General features: G+C 58.0%; 1 protein-coding gene across 1 annotated transcript; it reads left to right on the top strand.

The window, feature by feature from the left end:
* Nucleotides 1-19,402, top strand: PLBD2 (phospholipase B domain containing 2). Its single transcript, XM_054712514.1, has 12 exons — nt 1-351; nt 6,635-6,728; nt 8,580-8,738; nt 11,187-11,287; nt 11,532-11,746; nt 12,712-12,809; nt 15,451-15,611; nt 16,579-16,674; nt 16,894-16,965; nt 17,561-17,713; nt 18,264-18,426; nt 18,641-19,402. The coding sequence occupies exons 1-12, from the start codon at nt 62-64 to the stop codon at nt 18,806-18,808; spliced, it is 1,770 nt and encodes a 589-aa protein (XP_054568489.1). The 5' UTR covers nt 1-61; the 3' UTR covers nt 18,809-19,402.
* Nucleotides 19,403-22,279: the final 2,877 nt, after the last annotated feature.

Here is a 22,279-nt window from a genome sequence, read left to right as displayed (position 1 = left end):
CCCTCCGCCCCGGTGACGGGGAGCTGTCACGTGAGCGGGCTGCGTGCGGCTCCGCGTGGCGATGGTGGCCCCGCCGTACCGCTCCCCCGGCGGCCGCCTGACCCCGGCGTTGTCGCGGGCGCCGGCGCTGGCCCGGGTGCTGGCCCTGCTGGCCGGGCTGTTTCTGAGCGGCTTGACGGGCGCGATCTCGACCCCGAGGGACCACTGGGGACCATACGGGCCGGTGCCCCCCGCCTCCCGCAGCCGCTCGGTGGTCCTGGACGCCAGGACGGGCCAGCTGCAGCTGGTGGATGGCCGCCAGCCCGACTTCGTGGCCTGGGCCAATCTCACCAACGCCATTCATGAGACCGGGTAAGGGTAGACCCGACTCCGCTCGGAACAAGCGGGGAAATGCGGGGTGTGGGGGGAGGAGCGGTGACTGGGCGCAGGGCCTGGCCTGTCCCCAGGACCAGCCTTTGGCCGATGACAGTGCCCTTGTCTCCCTGGGGTCAGTGTCCCGCTTCCGAGGATATAGCACCGCCCTCTGGACCAGGGCCCTGGCTGGTTGGGAGCTGAGGCAGCATCCCTGGCTGGGTGGGAGCTGAGGCAGCAACCCCCAACCGTAGCCTGGGGTGACTGCCCTCTGCCCTCTAGAGACCGGGTCCTTGTCGTCAGGGCCACTGTGCCTCCATCTGGAAGGGTCCGTGGCTGGTGGTAACACAACTTCCCCTTGTCCACACTTCACTTCCCCACCTCCTGGGCCTGCGGGTGGTGAGCTCGCCAGGAAACTAATTTTCACTTTCTTGGTTGTAACTGGCCCCACGGGTGCCAGCCCCTCGCTGCTGTTCCAGAACCAAGGCCGCAGGACAGAGCCTGGCTTAGCGGGTCAGGAAACAGAGGCTCCCGAAATTCCCACAGACCCAGATGCTGCCGTGGCCTGGGCTCCGCTCCTCCGTTTCTCCTCTCCCGATCCAGGGGAAACTCTCGTGGCCAGAGACTTAGTATGGAGCCAGCTGCTCCGTCCTGGGCATTCGTGATCACCGTCCTTCTCGCCGGGACTGTCCTTCTGTTGCGTGACTCTCACCCGATTCCTCTGCCTGTCTGGCCTCCCATTTCCCCTTCTTGGCCCAGGGTCTGAGGATGTGCTCCGGCTGGGAGGTTGGGTGGTGCCCCTCTCAGGCCTTATACCGGGGCTTGGGCCCATTCATTCATTCATTCATTCAATCGCTCACTCACTCACCTGGTGTGCTTGGCCTTGAGGATACGGAGCTGAGCAGGTGTGGAATGGGTCCCCATTCAGTGGGGGAGACAGTGCCAAAAGGGAAACCGAGTCAGTGGGATTGGGGAAAGTCTGCCTCAAACCTTGTCCGCAGGGCCCTGGCCCTGGATCCAGGCTTTTCTGGGGATCTTGGGAAACTCCGCTCTCCACCCCATCCTGGCCTCATCCCAGTGCTTACACTACATTGCCGTCTCCCGCAGGCATGGCCGCTGCTGCCCACATCCATTTTGCTGGCGTGCATTAATTCCTGCAGATGTTGGGGAGACACAGGACACCCTCGTTTTGGTGCTTTGTGGCACTTGGGAGGGTATCAGATAGAAGAAAACATTGGGAGGGGTGGGGTTTGCTGTAGACACAGGAGCTGGGTAGAGCTAATCTGGGGAGGCTCCTGGGAAGAGGAGGCCACGGGGTTGGCTGGCGTCTAGGGAGGGAACCAGAGCTCCGTGGCTCTGTGGCTGTGGTCACTGCTGACTCACACATGTTTTGGGCCCTGCTTAGCAGAGCCAAGAGAGCCCGAACATCTCTGCCTGGATGCCAGCTAGAGGAGGCGGCACAGAGGTGAGGCCAGGATGGGGAGGGGAAGGGTTAGGGGGAATCCCTCCTTTTCTCTAGACCCCAGATTTCACCACTGGGGATCCGGGGATGCACTCCACATCCTCTTCCCTCATAATCTCTCCCAGTTGCGCTGTATCTGACTTTGGACCAATAATCCCCACACAGCATGGGAACCTTTAGGATTGGGTGTTTGGGGTCAGACATGCCCCCAGAGTTGGAGCCTGCACCAGCCCAGCTCTGGCCTTGGTCCTGCGGAGGCCGAACCCTCCAGCTTTCCCTCTCCTCCTTCCCTGATCTGACCCCCCACCAGCTCTTTGCATACGTCACCTTCCAGTTAGGAGAGGAAATGAAGATCCATATGAGGGAATTAGCCTATTGGGAAGCCCGCAGACAACCCCAATCCACCAGCCAACACCCAGAAACCCAGCCCAGCCAAATGGATAAACACAACCCACTACTTCTCTAAAAAGTGATGCAAGAGCTCTAACCGGTTTGGTTCAGTGGATAGAGCGTCGGCCTGTGGACTGAAGGGTCCCGGGCTCGATTCCAGTCAAGGCCATGTACCTTGGTTGTGGGCACATCCCCAGTGCGAGGTGTGCAGGAGCCAGCTGATCTATGTTTCTCTCTCATCGATGTTTCTAACTCTCTATACCTCTCCCTTCCTCTCTGTAAAAAATTAATAAAATATATTAAAAAAAATAAAAAGTGATGCAAGATAAACATATGCATTCAAGAATGAGAAAGGGGTGACAGCCACAGATAAGGTGGGCACCCTACCTGGTGAGGGCATCCCAGGAATGCTGTACACTGAAGCAGGTGGTGACCCCCTGCCCATCTCACACAAAAGGTCTGAATTTGCCCAACTGTGGCTTCTCAGAGGCGCTAGCCACCCCTGACATAAAATCAGTGTGGCCCAGCCGGTGTGGCTCAGTGGTTGAGCATCCACTTATGAACCAGGAAGTCATGGTTCGATTCCCAGTCAGGGCACATGCGTGGGTTGTGGGCTCGATCCCCAGTGTGGTGCCTGGAGGAGGCAGCCGATCAATGATTCTCTCAGCATTGATGTTTCTCTCTCTCTCCCTCTCCTCTCTGAAATCAATAAAAATATATTTTAAAAAAATCAGTGTGGAAAAAGATTGGCTTCACAGATCCCATGCTGCCAACTTTTAATTTTTTGTCAGGCAAGCACATTAAAAACAAAACAGAACAATACTTACTTACCTCTGTCAATTTTATCTCATAAGAGATCAGCTATTTTAAGAACCAAACCAGTAGAAAGGACATGATCAGAGAAAAAAAAATAAAAGCAGCCTTTAATGGACTCATTTAGTTTAGAAACACTCTCTTGTGGGTGTTTTTGTTTTGCCCAGGGATTGAGGTAGAGTTTCTCAAAACCTGTCCGCCGGCACAGTTGCTGACGCCCAAGCCTTCCCATTTTACAGACGAGGAGCTGAGGCTGGACGGGCGGGGGGGTGCCGAATGAGGCAGAATTTCAGGTTTGCGACCAGAGATGTAGGACACTTGCTGTAGGTGGTGGGAGGCAGCAGCCTCATCCCGGATCAGAAGGAATCTGATTAGGGCTGAGCGCCCGAGGCAATAGAAGGATCTGCAGAGATCAGCCAGGGCAACGACACACAGGAAGGAGCTGGTAGGTGAGCAAAACCTCCCTCACCCGAGGCCTTCTGGGAAGATGGGAGGGTCTCTGCATACCTGGGTGTTCTGAAGACTCGGGCAAAATGAAAAAAGGCCATCTGAGCGGAATCACCCCAGTGGCCCTTGGAAAAAGGCGGCCCTCCGTGGAAGCAGGGCAGTGACTAAGGCCGTATTCGGGGTACTGCGGCCTGGCAGGGGCGGCGGAGCGGAAATGCCACTTTCCACTCATCCTTCCTCCTGCCCAGCTTGAAAGAAGCCATGCTGCACCTTTTAAAATGTTGGTAATTATTATAACAGCAATGAACTCTTCATGGTAAGAATCCCAGCAGTTTGGAAAGGTGGGATGGAACGTGGGAGGTTTTTCCCTTTCTGTATGTAACCGCAGTTAGCTCTGTCAACGTAAGAAACATCCGAACTGGTAAGAATTTTTATCAGCTTATTTGAGCCAAACTGACAACTGCCAGGAAGCAGGATCTCAAGGGACTGAGAAAATGCTCTGGAAGATGGCAGTTTTACCGTTTATTTTATACCAGAGTCAAAGGGGAAGACCCAATGAGTTCCATGAAATCCGTTGATGGAAGATTCGGGAGGCGGGAGAAAGCCAAGCGGGGAGGCCTGGGGGACTGGATAAAAGGTAAAAGGAATAGACCAGTGGTCAGCAAACCGCGGCTCGCGAGCCACATGCGGCTCTTTGTGCCGCATGGCTCTTCCACAAAATACCACATGCGGGCGCGCACGTACAGTGCGATTGAAACTTCGTGGCCCATGCGCAGAAGTCGGTTTTCAGCCTGGGCGAGTCTATTTTGAAGAAGTGGCGTTAGAACACTCAAGGGGCCAAAGAGCCACATGTGGCTTACGAGCCGCAGTTTGCTGACCACTGGAATAGACACACTTCTTTTACACAGGCGGGCAAAGGGGAGTTAACAGTTAACAACCAGCCTGATGGTAAGAATGAAGGGGCCGAAACCGGTTTAGCTCAGTGGATAGAGCGTCAGCCTGCGGACTGAGGGGTCCCGGGTTCGATTCCGGTCAAGGGCATGTACCTTGGTTGCAGGCGTGTCCCCAGTGGGGGGTGTGCAGGAGGCGGCTGATCGATGTTTCTCTCCCATCGATGTTTCTGACTCTCTATCCCTTTCCCTTCCTCTCTGTAAAAAATCAATAAAATATATTAAAAAAAAAAAAAGAATGAGGGGGCTTGTGTTATAGGGTGGGGGTTGGGGGGAGGGATTACTTTGATATTCCAAAGGCATGTTGTTAGGTAGGTTATCTTAGTCGCAAAAAGGGACGGGCTCAGGGAAGGTTTTTCCCTTTGTCAGGGAAAAAGACCTGCCTGGGACGTGACTGCCCACCACAAACTGCGTTTAGTGAGAAAGGTGTAATTTCAGGCCGTCTTAGTGGCCGCTTTAGGTCTCTTGAGTTTGCAAAGTTGCCATGCAGCCTCCCCTTAGCTTGTCCGGTTGGTTAGCACGTGGCCCCTTTTGCATCCACACCCGGTTTTGTCATCATCTGTTTCCATGTCACTCGCACCTCCCCCATTAGCTCTCTGAAGGCGGGACTGGGTGCCATTCATCCCTGTCTACCCTGCGTGTCTGGTGCCCAGCGGGCACTCAGAGGCTGGCTTGCTGGACGCCTGGGGGGTGGGGGTTGGGATTGACAGTCTCCTCTCCTCCGGCAGAGCTATTCCTGTCCTAGAGCTCCTGGTGGCATTTTAGCAGCCTTCCCATGAGGCAGTCCTGGCTGAGCCTGGCTCCGCCTGGTCCCGTGGCCTCTTCAAGGTCACATAAGCGTCTTCCCGTTGCCCTCCTTACCTTAAGAGAAATTGCCTTAAATGTTTTCTTCCTAGTTCTAGAAGTCACCTGGGTGAAGAGTTTTGGGTCTTTGGAGCAAGGATAGAACCCAGAACCACCAAGGAGAAGGCTGATAGATTTGGCTGCACGAAAACGAAACCTCTATGGGCAAAAGCAAAAGCAAAGCTCGATTAAAACACAAACCTAGCCGGAACCGGTTTGGCTCAGTGGATAGAGCGTCGGTCTGCGGACTGAAAGGTTCCAGGTTCAATTCCGGTCAAGGGCATATACATTGGTTGCGGGCACGTCCCCAGTGGGGGGTGTGCAGGAGGCAGCTGATCAATGTTTCTCTCTCATCGATGTTTCTGGCTCTCTATCCCTCTCCCTTCCTCTCTGTAAAAAAAAAAAATCAATAAAATATATTTAAAAAATAAAATAAAACACAAACCTATTTTCAATATTAGTGACAAGCCAAGGGCTAATACATACAGCGAGAATTTCGCCCAGCCGTAAGAAAAGATCTTAAAAAACACAATGGAGAAAAATGAGTGAAGGACATGAACCAAGGAATTACAAATGACCAATAAAATTAAGAAAATAGCCCTGGTCGGTGTGGCTCAGTTGGTTGAGTGTCGACCGGTGCACCGAATCGCCGGTTCCATTCTGGGTCAGGGTACATGCCCGGGTTGCAGGCTCAATCCCAGTGGGGAGCATGCAGGAGGCGGCCGATCCGTGTTTCTCTCTCCCATCAATGTTTCTCTCTCCCTCTCCCTCTCTCTCTAAAAACAATAAAAACATATTTTTAAAAAGAGTTAATAGTGCCCAAACCGGTTTGGCTCAGTGGATAGAGCGTCGGCCTGCGGACTGAAGGGTCCCAGGTTTGATTCTGGTCAGGGGCATGTGCCTTGGTTGCGGGCACATCCCCAGTGGGGGGGTGCAGGGGGTAGCTGATCGATGTTTCTCTCTTGTCCATGTTTCTGGCTCTCTATCCCTCTCCCTCCCTCTCTGTAAATAATCAATAAAATATATTTTTTAAAAAATAAAAAAAGAGTTAATAGATATGCGAGTGACTAGCACAGTGCCTGGCACAGAGGAAGACCTGATATTGGTGTGGGGGTGGGAATGAAGGTTATTTCAGTGTTTGGGGGAGGCTGCTTGTCAGTATTCATTCAAAGTAAAAATGCATGTTCCCTGTGACCCAGCATTTTCTCTCTTAGGGATTTGGCCTGACAAGTGCCCAGGGACAGACAGACAGATGCTCACGTGAAGGCGGTTCGTCGCTGGTGTTGTGATGGTTTCACACCGGAGACTGCGGTGTGCCGAGCGGAGGGCCGCCCCGCCCCTGCCCCTGTGTGACCAGTGTCCCCTCCCCTCCTCTCAGGTGGGCCTTTCTGGAGCTGCACACCAACGGCCACTACAATGACAGCCTGCAGGCCTACGCGGCGGGCGTGGTGGAGGCCGCCGTGTCCGAGGAGGTAAGGCCCGATGGGGACCCCGGGGCTCCTGCCTCCCCCACACCCCACCACCGTGTCCCCAGGGAGCTTCGGAGGGCGCCGAGGCCTGTGCAGAGTGGGCTTCCCGCCCCAGCCTCCGTCTGGCCGGGGAGACAGGCTCACGTGCATTCCTTAAACGTTCCCACGAGGCTCCATTCAATGCATGTAAAAAACACATGACGTATTCCATGTTATCAAGCATAGCAATCAAGTGAGCACCCAAACTACAGCCTACAGTGTCACTGATACTATTGAAGCCCCCCTCCCAAACCCATTCCCCCCGTTCCCCTTCCCCTGGAGGCACCCCACCCTAAATGTGGTGCCTGCCATTCCCATTCACTCAGTCATTCAGTCATTCATATTGGGATACAGTTCATAGGCCGTAAAACTCACTATTTTAAAATGTCTGATTCAGTGGGTTGTTTTTTGTTTTTTTTTAGTATCTTCATAAGGTGGTGCAGCCATCACCACTATCTAATTCCAGAACATTCTTATCACCCCAGAAAGAAGCCCCATGCATCAGCAGTCACCTTCCTTTTCCCCCCACACCCCGGCCCCTGGCAACCACTAACCTACTTCCTGTCTCTACGGATTTGGTTATTCTTTTTTTTTTATTTTTTTTTTTATTTTTTTTTAAAATATATTTTATTGATTTTTAACAGAGAGGAAGAGAGAGGGATAGACAGTTAGAAACACCGATGAGAGAGAAACATCGATCAGCTGCCTCTTGCACACCCCCCACTGGGGGTGTACCCTCAACCAAGGCACATGCCCTTGACCAGAATCGAACCCGGGACCCTTGAGTCCGCAGGCCGACGCTCTATCCACTGAGCCAAACCGGTTTCGGCAGATTTGGTTATTCTTGACACTTTACGTGAACGGAACCCTACAGTCCGGGTCTTTGTGACCAGCCTCTATCACGGAGCATCAGTTTACAGGTTCACACGTAGCAGGAGTGAGTCCTTCATTCCTTTTCATGGCCAAGTAATCTTCCACAGCTTGTTATTTATCCCTCATCAGAGGATGGGCGCGTGACCGTGAGTTATTTCCGCCACCCAGCTTTTGCTAAACGAGTTTTGTGAAAGCGATCATCCTGACGTTCAGAAGTCGGGCAGCATCAGAGGTGGGGAGGGCTGGCCCCCACACTGTGCGACACCCACTTTGGAAAATCATCTGGCATCAACCTGTAGAGCCTAACACACATGCCCTCGTCCCTAGCGGTGACCGAGGATGGGCATGAGGTGTTCGACGCAGCCCCAAAGCGAGGGGACCCAGATGCCCCTCGCGGGTGACCGGGCAACCAGGGGTGGTGCCGCACACAGTGCAGGGTGCTGGTGAGAATGAATGAGCCACGCGGTGAACGAGATGCGGGATGGCCAGAGGGAAAGCGCCCGGCGCGGAGGGAGGACAGCACGCGGGGTTCTGTAAAACCCACACTCCTCATTCCGACCCCTGGGGGCAGTGTGGGGCACTGATGTCTGGGGAGGTGGTCAGACTGGACTAGGCCCACGTTGCGTTGACTGACCGACTAAACACATATATAGAGTGGGGGTCCTAGCCAACAGGGGGTGTAATCTAGGGCAGACGCCGAAGGCTAAAGGGTTTCAGCGGAGGGAGAGGTCCGGGCGTCGGGCCCTGCTGGGGGTAAGCGCTGGCTGGGTGAGAAGGGCCGTTCGGGAGAGGAGCCAGTGTGAGCAGAGGTGCCGCCATCCCGCCGCCCGCCCGGGGCTTTGGGTGAGGACCCTTAACCCAAGTGGGGAGCCGGTGGGGTCCTCAGGGAAGAGCGCAGCCCGCCGCCCTGGCCTCGCCCACCTCGCCCGCCTTGCCCGCCAGCTCATCTACATGCACTGGATGAACACGGTGGTGAATTACTGCGGCCCCTTCGAGTACGAGGTCGGGTACTGCGAGCGGCTCAAGAGCTTCCTGGAAGCCAACCTGGAGTGGATGCAGAAGCAGGTGGAGCTGAACAAGGACTCCGCCTACTGGCACCAGGTGGGCGGGGCCGCGTGCTCAGTGGGCTGGGGCGGCGGGTGGGTCTGCTGTGGGGACCTGTTCCCGCCCTTCCTGGCCAGCCCTTGGATGTGGCCATCATTGTCTCCCTCCCTCAAATAGACCTGCCATTCATCCATCTGTCCAGTCTCCACCCGTCCGTCCTTCCATCCATCCATCCATCCATCCATCCATCCATCCACGTGATGGAGCTCCAGCTCTCCCTCCCGGCCTCCCTGTCTCTCTCTCCAGCCCATTCCGCCCTCCTGCCGTCAAAGAGCCCCTGTAGTCATTGTCAGCGCGCTGTTTTACTTGCATGCACGGGAGGTGGCTGGATTGATTGCATTAGAAAGCCTTTATAGAGCCGAAACCGGTTTGGCTCAGTGGATAGAGCGTCGGCCTGTGGACTCAAGGGTCCCGGGTTCGATTCCGGTCAAGGGCATGTACCTTGGTTGCGGGCACGTCCCCAGTGGGGGGTGTGCAAGAGGCAGCTGACCGATGTTTCTAACTCTCTATCCCTCTTTCTTCCTCTCTGTAAAAAATCAATAAAATATATTAAAAAAAAAATAGAAAGCCTTTATAGAAGAGCAAGGGGAAGGGGAGAACTAGAACACCCAGGAGGTCGGGGCGCAGGGACTGCTGTCTCCCTCAGCTAGGTGAGCTGCTGATTAGCCCAGAGGCCCCGGTAGGCACTGGGCCTTGGGGCCGCTGGCCAGGTCATTAACGAAGCCATTCACTCATGGACCCCCTGCCACCCCTCAAGTTTAACTGTGAAGCGCACACCACAGGCGGTCTCTGAGAGTGCCTGTGAGCACCTCCCCCTCACCTGGGCAGCTGTGCACCTGGCCCTCAGTAGACTTTCTCACTGTCCACCCACCCACCTGCTCCTACCCTCCCTAGAACAGGCTCTTCCTCCCTCCCATTCACCCCCCCCCACTTCCCACTCACCCATTCATTCACCCATCTATCCACCCACCCATCCACCCATCTGTCCACCCCCCCACCCCCCCACTTACCCACTCACCCATTCATTCACCCATCTATCCACCCACCCATCCACCCATCTGTCCACCCCCCACTTACCCACTCACCCATTCATTCACCCATCTATCCACCCACCCATCCACCCATCTGTCCACCGCCCCACCCCCTCACTTACCCATTCATTCACCCATCTATCCACTCACCCATCCACCCATCTGTCCACCCCCCCCACTTACCCACTCACCCATTCATTCACCCACCTATCCACTCACCCATCCACCCATCTATCCACCCCCCCACTTACCCACTCACCTATTCATTCACCCATCCACTCACCCATCCACCCATCTATCCACCCCCCTACCCCCCCACTCACCCATTCATTCACCCATCTATCCACTCACCCATCCACCCATCTGTCCACCCCCCCCCCACTTACCCATTCATTCACCCATCTATCCACTCACCCATCCACCCATCTGTCCACCGCCCCACCCCCCCACTTACCCACTCACCCATTCATTCACCCATCTATCCACTCACCCATCCACCCATCTATCCACCCCCCCACTTACCCACTCACCCATTCATTCACCCACCCATCCACCCATCTGTCCACCGCCCCACCCCCTCACTTACCCATTCATTCACCCATCTATCCACCCACCCATCCACCCATCTGTCCACCCCCCCACCCCCCCACTTACCCACTCACCCATTCATTCACCCATCTATCCACTCACCCATCCACCCATCTGTCCACCCCCCCCACTTACCCACTCACCCATTCATTCACCCACCTATCCACTCACCCATCCACCCATCTATCCACCCCCCCACTTACCCACTCACCCATTCATTCACCCATCTGTCCACCGCCCCACCCCCCCACTTACCCACTCACCCATTCATTCACCCATCTATCCACTCACCCATCCACCCATCTATCCACCCCCCCCCCACTTACCCACTCACCCATTCATTCACCCATCTATCCACTCACCCACCCACCCATCTATCCACCCACCCACACACCATCCATCTTGCAGATGCTTAGGAAGTACCTGGCATATGCCCAGCACAGTTCAGGGTCCCGCGGGGACACAGTGATGATACTCCATGGTTACAGAACAATGACCGTGACGATGGGGAGAAGTCAGCCACATGAGACAGGTGTCCTGAGGCAGCAGCACAGCCAGTAGCTAAACTCAGAACAGCCTGGGAGGCTTCCTGGAGGAGGTGGCTTTAAGCTGGGCTCTTCAGCGGGCGTGGTTTGGAAGTTGGCACAGGGCAGGGACATACAGTGAATTAATTGAAGGCAGGAGAGTGCTTGGCATGGAGGGGGTAGGTGGTGGGTGAGGGCTGGCCGGAGCCTGGCGGGTGCTCTGTCGGGACCCCAGAGCCCTTGCCACCGCAGGAGCAGGTGTGAGCCTGGAGGAGAGGCCTCACCCTCTGCCCCCTCCTCAGGTGCAGCTGACCCTCCTGCAGCTGAAAGGCCTGGAGGACAGCTACGAAGGCAGTGTGGCCTTCCCGACTGGGAAGTTCGCCATCAAACCCTTGGGCTTCCTGTAAGTGCCCCCCAGAGCGGACAGGGCTGGGGAGAGGGCCGCACACCTCACAGGCAGACAGCCCTGGCTCCGTACTGGCTGTGCCACTTCCTGGCTCCATGGCCTCAGACCGATCACCTGCCCGCCTCCCCCCTCCCCCCCCCCCCCCCCCCCCCCCCCCCGAGGCTGAGTTTCCTCCTCTGTGAGATGGGTCTGTAATAGACTCAAGCAGGCACGTCACCGTGTGGCGCCCCGGGCCCCTCAGCCTGTTGCAGATCTCCGGGGACCTGGAGGACCTGGAGCCGGCCCTGAACAAGACCAAGACCAAGCACACTTTGGGCTCCGGCTCCTGCTCCGCCCTCATCAAGCTGCTGCCCGGCCACAGCGACCTCCTGGTCGCCCACAACACCTGGAACTCCTACCAGAACATGCTGCGCATCATCAAGAAGTACTGGTTCCAGTTCCAGGAAGGCCCCCGAGGTGGGTGGCTGTGGGCGTATCTGTGCGTGGGCACACGGGCAGGGGTGGGGGGAGGGTTCTAGGGCAGTGGTCGGCAAACTCATTAGTCAACAGAGCCAAGTATCAACAGCACAACGATTGAAATTTCTTTTGAGAGCCACATTTTTTAAACTTAAACTTCTTCTAACGCCACTTCTTCAACATAGACTCGCCCAGGCCGTGGTATTTTGTGGAAGAGCCACACTCAAGGGGCCAAAGAGCCGCGGTTTGCCGACCACGGTGCTAGGAGATGTGGGCCTTGGCCTTAGGCACACTGTGGTCACTGTGGCCATTCTAAGAGCTCATCTTATTTTTAGCATGCCAATTTCTTCTTCGGAAGCTTTTATTTCACAAGGTGTATTCATTAGCTAGTGCTGCATAACAAATCGCCTCCACATTTAAAACAACAAAAGCTTAAAACCACCATTTGAGGGGGGGGTCACATGTCTATGGGTCAGCTCACTCCCCAGGAGGGGGCCTGCAGGAGGCAGCCAACTGATGGTTCTCTCTCATCAATGTTTCTGTCTCTCCCTCTCCCGTCTTCTCTCTCTAAAATCAATAAAAAACATTAAAAAAAAGAAAGAAAGCTAAAACGGTACTAGTAAACAGTCATTATATATATATGTATTTTGTTACTAGCATTCACACCCACCCACCCACACACACACACACACACACATCAAATGCCTGGCTTGCTAAATAGCAGAAAGAAAGGTGTGTGTGGGGGGGTGGGGGTGGCCGGGGAGAGGTTGATTGGGGAAAAAGGAGACTTATGTAATACTTTAAACAATAAAGAATTTAAATAAGTAAATAAAAAGAACAGACAGGTGTGGGGGCCTGCTGCTCCCCACCGGGACACTCCCAAGTCTGGATGGGTGGGGGTGCGGGCCCCCCATGTGGGCTTGTCTGACCAGCACCCCCCCCCCTCGGGCCCTGTCCCCCCACAGAGAATTCTCCCCTGGCTCCTGGCAACAAGCTGGTCTTCTCGGCCTACCCCGGCACCATCTTCTCCGGGGATGACTTCTACGTGCTGAGCAGCGGGCTGGTGAGTCTCCCTCCCCTGACCCCGTCCTCCCCGGTGCTCCTCACGCAGCAGCGGCGGGCGGGCAGGGACCACTGGTTGGGTCTTCCTTTAAGAAGATTACTCAGTCGCAGCTGCTATACAATATTATGTTAGTTTCAGGCGTACAGCATAGTGGTTAGACGGTTATGTCCCTTATGGAGTGACCACCTGATAAAGCTAGTGCCTATCCCTAGGGGGGTAGGTGGGCCTTTTTTTTCTTAGTATATTTTTAAAAAATTGATTTTTAGAGAGAGAGGAAGGGAGCGGGGGAGAGAGAGATAGAAACATCAGTGATGAGAGGAATCATTGGTTGGCTGCCTCCTACATGCCCCACACTGGGGATCGAGCCCACAACCCAGGGATGTGCCCTACCTGGACTCGAACTGTGACCTCCTGGGTCATGGGTCAAGGCTCAACCACTGAGCCACGCTGGCTGGACAGAGTGGGGCTTCTTAAATGCAGATCCCCAGGGCCCCCTGGGCGTCCTGAGCCTGCCGCCGGCCTGGGCCTACACAGCTCCTCAGAAATCGCCGGTCTCGGGGCCTCCGGAGACGGCCTTGATCTCGGCGAGGAGAAGCCGTCCCTCTCCCGCGCGACCTTGCTGAAACGCCGCCTTCCCACAAAACCCCTCTAACCGGGCCAGGTTTTCTGAATAAATGTTGTTTACGAGGTGTTGTTTTTACCGGCTCTTCCTGGATGGGGTCCAAACACATTTAGAAATCTGTGCCTGGCACCCTCCCCGGGGCAGCGGGCCCTGCCATCGCCAGGGCAACACGCAGAGGAGAAAAACCTGGCTTCAGAGATGCCCGTTTCCTCGGGGTGAGAGGGGGCGGGCTCTATTCTGTTAGCTTCTGAGGGGAGCGTGGGATTGAGTCCCTTAAGTTGAAACAGGTGTGAGAGGGCCAGGCAGTGGGTGCGGGCAGCCCCGTGCTCGGTCCCAGGTGGAAATTTACCTCCGGTCCGGGCCTTTACCTGATTTGTGCACAGACCCCTTTGCTGCCTGGGAGCTGTGAACCCCACCCCAAAGCAATGTTTTTAAGTGTGCAAACCAAAACATTCTATTGAATGCGTTTATCAGAATGTTATCTAAGCCTGAAATGTTTATGCTGATAGAGAACGAGGTGCAGGTGCAGGTGCTGCCTGAGTCACTTAGAAGTAACGCGGGACATAAACGATATTTTGAGGTCTGTGCAACCCTGTCACCTGGTGGGGAAGCGTGTGCTTTCTGTCCGTGAGTCTCAGGTACCCTCAGACCTCCGTGGGGTGTTAACAATGGAGGAGATGCTGAATTTCAGGTTGACGTTAGTGGAAATAAAAGGTACTGGTTTCCCCATCCAAGCCTGCAGGCTCCCTGAGAACTGCCCCAGGTTAAGAGCCCCCTGCTGGAGAGAGAGGGAAGTGACTCCGCACTGCCCCTCCCTCCCCGGGGGCGGGGCTTTGGGGACCGAGCTGGTCTCAGCCCTGGCGATGGCTTTGGCTGCTAAGAGCAAGAGGGTGGAGGGAGGGAAGGAGCCGTCCCTGCCTGGGCATTGCAACTCGGGCCTGCTTTGCAGATTCCTCTTTTATTCTTTTTTTTTTTTAAATATGTTTTTAAAAAAATATATATTTTATTGATTTTTTTTACAGAGAGGAAGGGAGAGGGATAGAGAGTTAGAAACATCGATGAGAGAGAAACATGGATCAGCTGCCTCCTGCACACCCCCCACTGGGGATGTGCCCGCAACCAAGGTACATGCCCTTGACCTGGAATTGAACCTGGGACCCTTTCAGTCCGCAGGCCGACGCTCTATCCACCGAGCCAAACCAGTCAGGGCTAAATATGTTTTTATTGATTTTTAAAGAGAGAGGAAGGGAGAAGGATAGAGAGAGAGGAACAGCGATGAGAAACATCACGAGTTGTCTGCCTCCTGCACGCCCCCTACTGGGGGTCGAGCCCACAACCCGGGCATGTGCCCTGACTGGGCATTGAACCAGTGACCTCTTAGTTCATTGGTCAACGCTCAGCCACGGAGCAGCACCGGCCGCAGATTCCTCTTTTTCGCACCACGTGTACGGCTGCTGCTATCTTAGCCGTTTCTCGGTTTTGTATGAAAAGGGGAGAAGCGTGTGAATGTCCTGCTGTGGGGGACAAGCACTGATTGGGGAGCTGGAAGCTGGGGGGGGGGGGTCGCATCTTGGACCGTCCACCAGCACGACCCTGGGCAAGTCTCCAGCCTCCTCGGGCCTCAGTTTACCTGCAGCACGAAGGGCCATCAGTAGCCGTGCTCGCCTTTTCCCGGGAGGCCTGTGAGTTCGGAGACGGCGGCCCTCTGGGGGCTAGCAGCTCAAGCCCCCCAGCCCCCCGGGAAACTGCAGGGCAGGGTGGAAACGGCTGCTACCCTCTGGGGGAGAGTTGACCGCCTGGGGGGGGGTCCCCGGACATGGCCCCTGGGCTCCTCAGGGGCTCGTCCAGGCAAAGCTGATGCGTGGTCACGAGTCCCCTCAGTGCCCATCCGGCCCCCGAGGAACGTGCGTCTAGACCAGAGCAGGAGGTTTTGACACTTGGTCACCTTGAGCGCTGACGATGCCGCGTGCGCCGGCTGTAGGCAGCTGGCCCTTCACCGGCCCCCTCGGCTCTCCCCAGGTGACCCTGGAGACCACCATTGGCAACAGCAACCCGGCCCTGTGGAAGTACGTGCAGCCCCAGGGCTGTGTGATGGAGTGGGTGCGCAACATCGTGGCCAACCGCCTGGCCCTGGACGGGGACACCTGGGCGGAGACCTTCAAGAAGTTCAACAGCGGCACGTGAGTGGGCTTCTGGCCTGTTGGCCTCCCCGCCCCCGAGAAGTGGTCCAACCTCCCCCCTAATACTCAGACCCTCTGCATGCCCCCACCCTCTGCGTGCCCCCACCCTCTGCATGCCCCCACCCTCTGCATGCCCCCACCCTCTGCATGCCCCCACCCTCTGCATGCCCCCACCCTCTGCATACCCACACCCTCTGCATGCCCCCACCCTCTGCATGCCCCCACCCTCTGCATGCCCCCACCCTCTGCATGCCCCCGCCCTCTGCGTGCCCCCACCCTCTGCATGCCCCCACCCTCTGCGTGCCCCCACCCTCTGCGTGCCCCCACCCTCTGCGTGCCCCCACCCTCTGCGTGCCCCCACCCTCTGCATGCCCTCACCCTCTGCATGCCCCCACCCTCTGCATGCCCCCACCCTCTGCATGCCCCCACCCTCTGCATGCCCCCACCCTCTGCAGAGCCCTTTAATAGATTCCCATGAGGGTCCCCTCCCTGGTTTTGTTTTTGAATCCTCACCCAAGGGTACCTTTCCATGGCTTTCTAGAGAGCCTGGGAGGGAGGAAAGGAGGGAGGGAGGGAGAACATCGATGTGAGAGAGACTCATCGATTGATTGCCTTTCACACGCGCCCCGACCAGGGCCAGGGATCGAACCTGCAACCCAAGCACGTGCCCTTAACTGGGAACTGAACCCGAGACCCTTCAGGATGAGAACTGACGCTCAAGCCACTGAGCAACACCAGCCCGGGCGCCCCCCCCTTGTTTTATACACGGGGAACCTGAGGTCCAGGCGTGGGGGGGGGTGCGGGGGGGCGGGGAGGAAGCATTTGCCCCCTCCTGCAGGCTTCTCCACCCCGGGAAAGGCCCCGAGGAAGGACCGGAAGAGAATCTGGAACTTGAGAGCTTGGGGGCAGTGGGGAGGGGAGGCTGGGCAGCGGCTCCGGCTCCGTTCAGCCCCCCCTGCGCCCGCAGGTACAACAACCAGTGGATGATCGTGGACTACAAGGCGTTCGTGCCCGGTGGGCCCAGCCCGGGGAGCAGGGTGCTCACCGTCCTGGAGCAGATCCCGTGAGTGCCCTGGGCGGGGGCAGGGCTCCCGGCCGAGGCCCGGAGGCTGCCACGTGTGGGGAGAGAAAGTCTAAGGAGGGCGAGGCTGGCAGAGGAGGCAGCCCAGATGGGGCTCAAGATTCAGGGCGTAACCTGCCTCCGGGCAGTGGGGCCGCCGGGCCCTGGGCCGGCAGAGCCCACAGGAGCCCTCCCTCCCCGCCCTCCCCCTCTCTCGCCCAGGGGCATGGTGGTGGTGGCCGACAAGACCGCGGAGCTCTACGAGAAGACCTACTGGGCCAGCTACAACATCCCGTAGGTGTCCCCCTCCTCGCCCTCCTGGGTCTGCCCCGCCCCCTTGCTCAGCTCTCCCCGCTGTCAGGGGCCCTGCCCACGTGATTCTTTAAACCCGCCCCACCCTTCTCTGGCCCAGAAACCCTGGCCGTGTGGGGTACAGCATGGCGCTCAAGTCAGCATCCGTGTGACTTCCCCGTCCGCAGGGTGATGGGGGTGAGCCGACTCGGGCGCTGACCCTGCCATGGCTCCCGGGCTGGGGCCCCTTTAACTGGCTGCTCCTCCAGCCCCTCGGGACCTCACTGGGCATCACCTGGGTGATGTCGTTTGGTCCTTAGACCGTGCTAGCCACAGCTCCTGTTCCCATTTCACAGAAGGCAAAACTGAGGCCCCGAGAGAGTGCCTCACTTTCCCAAGGCTCCCTGGCTGGGTGGTGATGAAGCCAGGGTGGGGAGCAGGTCTCTTGGGCCCCCTGAGCCTGAGCTTGGCCACCCCGCCAGGCCGCCCCCCAGCACACACAGGTCGTTGTTGTCGCTGTCCTGACCGCCCCTCCGCCTCCCGGCGCGGCCAGGCGAGGTCAGTGGGAGCCACGAGTGACCGCTCTCATCCCCGGCAGGTCCTTTGAGTCCGTGTTCAACGCCAGTGGGCTGCCGGGCCTGGTGGCCCAGTACGGGGACTGGTTCTCCTACGACAGGAGCCCTCGGGCCCAGATCTTCCGGCGGAACCAGTCGCTGGTGCACGACATGGACTCCATGATCCAGCTGATGAGGTGCGTGGGGGACAGCGAGCCCGGAGTCACGGTCACTCAATCAATCCTCTCAGCACGCCCCGGCAGGCAGGGGTGCGGCCCCACTCAGCCTGAGTCCCGCCGCCGACCTCCCCTTACAGGCGGGGACTCTGACCTGCCGCTGCGTGATCGCCCCGCCGCCGACCTCCCCTTACAGGCGGGGACACTGACCTGCCGCTGCGTGATCGCCCTGGGCTGGGCGCGGGCACAGAGCAGGTCCCCCCTTCCTCAGGGCCGCCCTGTCCGTGACGTAGAGATCCACCGAGCACACTGAAGCCGATGTGTAACTGGGACTGTCATCCCCAGAAATGCTGTAGTGGGACAAGAGGGGGTCTCTCCTTGGAGGACGGAGGACGGGGTGATGAGGTGGAGGGGCGAGGGACCCCAGCAGTGGGCGGGGCCAGTTCATTGAAAACAGGGACTCTTCTGGGGCTGCTGCCAGGAGGAGTTTGGTCTCCCCTACACCGTCTCCCCCCCCCCCCCCCCCCCCGCCTCTTCCCAGCACGACCGGTCCCTCCCTCCCCCCATCCAGGTACAACGACTTCCTGCACGACCCCCTGTCACTGTGCAAGGCCTGCAGGCCGCAGCCCAACGGGGAGAACGCCATCTCGGCGCGCTCCGACCTCAACCCGGCCAACGGCTCCTACCCGTTCCGGGCGCTGCAGCAGCGCTCCCACGGGGGCATCGACGCCAAGGTCTGCCAGGGCCCGGGCTGTGGGTGGGCTCGCTCACCGCGATGGCTGGGAGCGGGTGGGGGCAGGCTGGGCCGACGCAGATGGCAGGGCGGAGTCAGGGTCAGAATCGGGCTGGGGGTGGCCCAGGCTGGGGTGGGTGCCAGGGCCCTGGGTTGGGTTGGCTTGGCGCCCAGCCTGGCTGACACTCAGCCGTCTGCGCTGCCCCGGCCCCCAGGTGACCAGCATGGCCCTGGCCAAGGCCTTGCGCCTGGTGGCCGCCAGTGGCCCCACGTGGGACCAGGTGCCCCCGTTCCAGTGGAGCACCTCGCCCTTCAGCGGCCTGCTGCACATGGGCCAGCCCGACCTCTGGAAGTTCTCGCCCGTCAAGGTCTCCTGGGACTGAGGCGCCTCTGCCGCTGCCGTGACCTCCTGCTCGCCCCATCTGTGGCCTTTGCCCCCTGTTGTGCCCAGAGCTGGGACCCGGGTCTGCCAGTTCATGCTCATCTGGGCACCTCCTCCTGGGTGGGGCCCGGGACTGACCCTCTCAGGAGCGGGTGCCATTTCTGTCTCCTCTGCCTCTCTGCATCTGTCGCCTTTTCCCTGTTTCTCTCTCTGTTCTCTCTGCTTCTCTCTCACCTCCCCCCCGCCCATGCTGCCCCTGCGGAGGGACCAGGTCTTGGGGGCCCCGCGGCCTGGGTGTTCCCTGTGGCGGGCGCCGATCCCCGGCCCCAGCTCCTCTGCCCCCTCGGGAAGCAGCCATGTCCCCGCTGGACAGCTTCCTCCTGGACAGAAACGAACACAAACACAAACCAAAGTTCCTGGCGACTGTGGCCGAGGCCCGAGGGTCCTCTCTCCAGGACCAGGCAGGAGTGTCCTGCCTGCTCCAGCCTCATGCCCGCCCCGACGTGGGCGTGCCCCAGGCCTCAGGCGGTGCCCACGGTTCCCCTGCTGCAGGTACCAACGCGCAGGCTGTGACGATTAAACGAGAGAGGCCGTGCCCTGTGTTGTGCTTTGGGGCAGTGGGGAAGGCTGGGTCCGTGCCTTTTCTCTTCTCAGGATTGGCATCTGCACTGTCCTCCATGCATCTTCCTGTCCATCCTTTTGTCTGTCCATCCATCCATTTATTTCCAACCCACCCACCCATTGTCCATCTACATATTTATCCATCCATCCATCCACCCACACCCATCCATCCACCCACATGTCACCCATCCACCCATCTCTCTATCCATCTGTTTTCCAGTCATCCATTTATCCTTTCATTATCCATCCACTCATATACCCATCCATCCACCCATATACCTATCCATCCACCCATATACCCATCCATCCACCCATATACCCATCCATCCACCCATATACCCATCCATCCACCCATATACCCATCCATCCACCCATATACCTATCCATCCACCCATATACCCATCCATCCACCCATATACCCATCCATCCACCCATATACCCATCCATTCACCCATATACCCATCCATCCACCCATATACCCATCCATCCACCCATATACCCATCCATCCACCCATATACCCATCCATCCACCCATATACCCATCCATCCACCCATATACCTATCCATTCACCCATATACTCATCCATCCACCCATATACCCATCTATTCACCCATATACCCTTTCATCCATCCATCTATCCATCCACCCACCCACCCACCAACCCACCCATATACCCTTTCATCCATCCATCCATCCACCCACCCACGCACCCACCCATATACCCATTCATCCATTTATCCATCTATCAATCCATATACCCATTCATCCATCCACCCATATACCCGTCCATCCACCCATATCCATCTGATGTTTTTTGAGCACCTACTTTTTTCTGGATCCTTTTCTGGGACCTTTTAACCACAAGACCTTCCCAAGTCCTACTGTGGGGTACAGGGCAACACAAAACGAGTCCCGCCCTGTCTGTTCATACCCAGAAACCTACGTTGGAGATGAGACTCGCCCAATGCTGTGTGCGTGGGGAGAGGAAAGCACACGCCCTGGAGTCAGAGACCTGAGTTCAAATCCTGTCTCCATCTCGTACTAGCAGTGGGCCTGACCTCTCTGAGCCTTGGTTATCCCCTCTGTAAAATGGGTGAGGCTGTGAGCAGCACTGCGGGGGTGGGGGGTGGGGGTGGCTGTGACCCGCTCAGCATTCACTCACCAGCAGGTCTCACCCACCACTTAGCACAGGCCAGGGCCTGCGTACGGCCCTGTGGCTGCCTTCCAACTAAGGCACAAAGAAGTCTCTGCTCCGAGGGAGGCTTACGGTGGTGAGGGGGTCACCGCAGTAAATAACACGGGCGTGCAGGCGCTGAGACACGGTCTGGAGGAGGTCAAGGCTGGGAGGCTCGGTGATGTGGGGCCCCCCAGGGCCGTTGTGTGGGAAGGGGCGACTCCGGGCTTCTCCCCAGCATGATTCTGGCCCCTCTGCTTGCTGGGAGGCGGGACAGCCATGTAGCTTGGGTGATTCTGAACAGAGGTTGGGGCGCCATGCCTGGTGGCCCACTGGGGCTTCCGCTGACCCCGCAGAGACAGGACCCACCTCTGCAGAGGCTGCCAGAGAGGCCGCTTCTCTCGGCCCCGGTGCCCCGGAGCTTCCCACAATCCTCAGCTCCACAGTGGCAGCTGCTGCTCGTCCGTGGCCTCTGCCCTTCCCTGATGGACAGGTGCCTGGCAGCTGGTCGGCCAGCCCCCTGCGCCTCCGATCCTCCTCTAGTGGGCAGAGGGGCTGCCCGGCCTCGTGGGGGTTCCGCGCCCGACCCAGGCAGGACCGTGGGAGCTGAAAGCTGTCCCGCCCGGAGCAGGATTCCGGGCTGGGCACCACGTTGGTTCCACTCTGTCCCCAGGGGCCGTTCTGGGGCCGCGGGGCTGAGGATTCTCGTCCCCTGGGTGTTTAAAATACACGTGGAGATCAGAAGGCCTGAGGCTGGTGTGGGCCGAGGGTGGGTTTTCCCACTCCTCCCCAAATCCCCGCCTCTGTCGTTGGGGTGGGTGGGGGGCCCTGCAAGCCTGGGCTCATTGCCCGGTGTCCTGAGAGATGAGAGTGGTCTCAAACTTGGCTTTGAACTTGGGGATCCAATCAGGTGGCCAGTGGCTGCTGTAGGTGGTTCCGGGACACTCCTGAGGGGTGAGGGGGGCCCCTCCCAGCCCTCGAGGCTCCTCTCTTACACGCTGGCCCCCGCCTGCCTTGAGAGAGGCTTCGTGTTTCTAGAGGGTTTGCCGGACACTGACTTCACGTCCACTCCCTCCCTGTCCCTGAGGTGATTGTCTAGTGTCAGTGTACACCCCCCGGGGGTGGGGGCTCCCTACCTGCTCCCAGTGGTTCTGGGATTAAATCACTCTGTTCCCTCGCCCCACCCCAAGCCCCTCTTGTTCAGCGCCACCTCCCTCACCGGCTTCCCGCCCTCTGGCATGCAAGCCCAGCTGGGGGTGGCGGGGGGGGGGGCGGGTCTTGAGTTCCATGTGGGGCCCCAGGGTTCCTGGGACTGGGGGTGGCGGTTGGGGGTGCTCACTGCTGATAGCAGGCCTGGGAGCAGGCGTGATGGGGTGGGAGGAGGGAAGAGAGAAAGACAGTGATGATGGAGAAACACAGAGGCTCTTTGCTTCATAAATACCTATTTTTCTTTTTTAATGAAAACGTGTGCGCATTAGAAAAATGGGTGAGGGTGGGGGTGGGCTTCCTGGGAGTAAAATAAAGATGGCTCCTCAGCCTGGGCTGCGGGCCTGTCCACCTCCCCAGCTGGAGAGCCGGGGGGCGGGGGGGGGCACACGGTGCTCCCAGGGGGAGCCTCCTGTGTGACCTCGGTCCCTCGCGCCCACCCTGCTCCGGGGACCGGACATGTTACCTGT

The sequence above is a fragment of the Eptesicus fuscus genome, chromosome 23 (genome assembly GCF_027574615.1).
Source record: "Eptesicus fuscus isolate TK198812 chromosome 23, DD_ASM_mEF_20220401, whole genome shotgun sequence".
NCBI classification, from domain to species: domain Eukaryota; kingdom Metazoa; phylum Chordata; class Mammalia; order Chiroptera; family Vespertilionidae; genus Eptesicus; species Eptesicus fuscus.
Note: the sequence above shows the minus strand (reverse complement) of the source record. Positions and strands in the feature narration are given on the sequence as shown.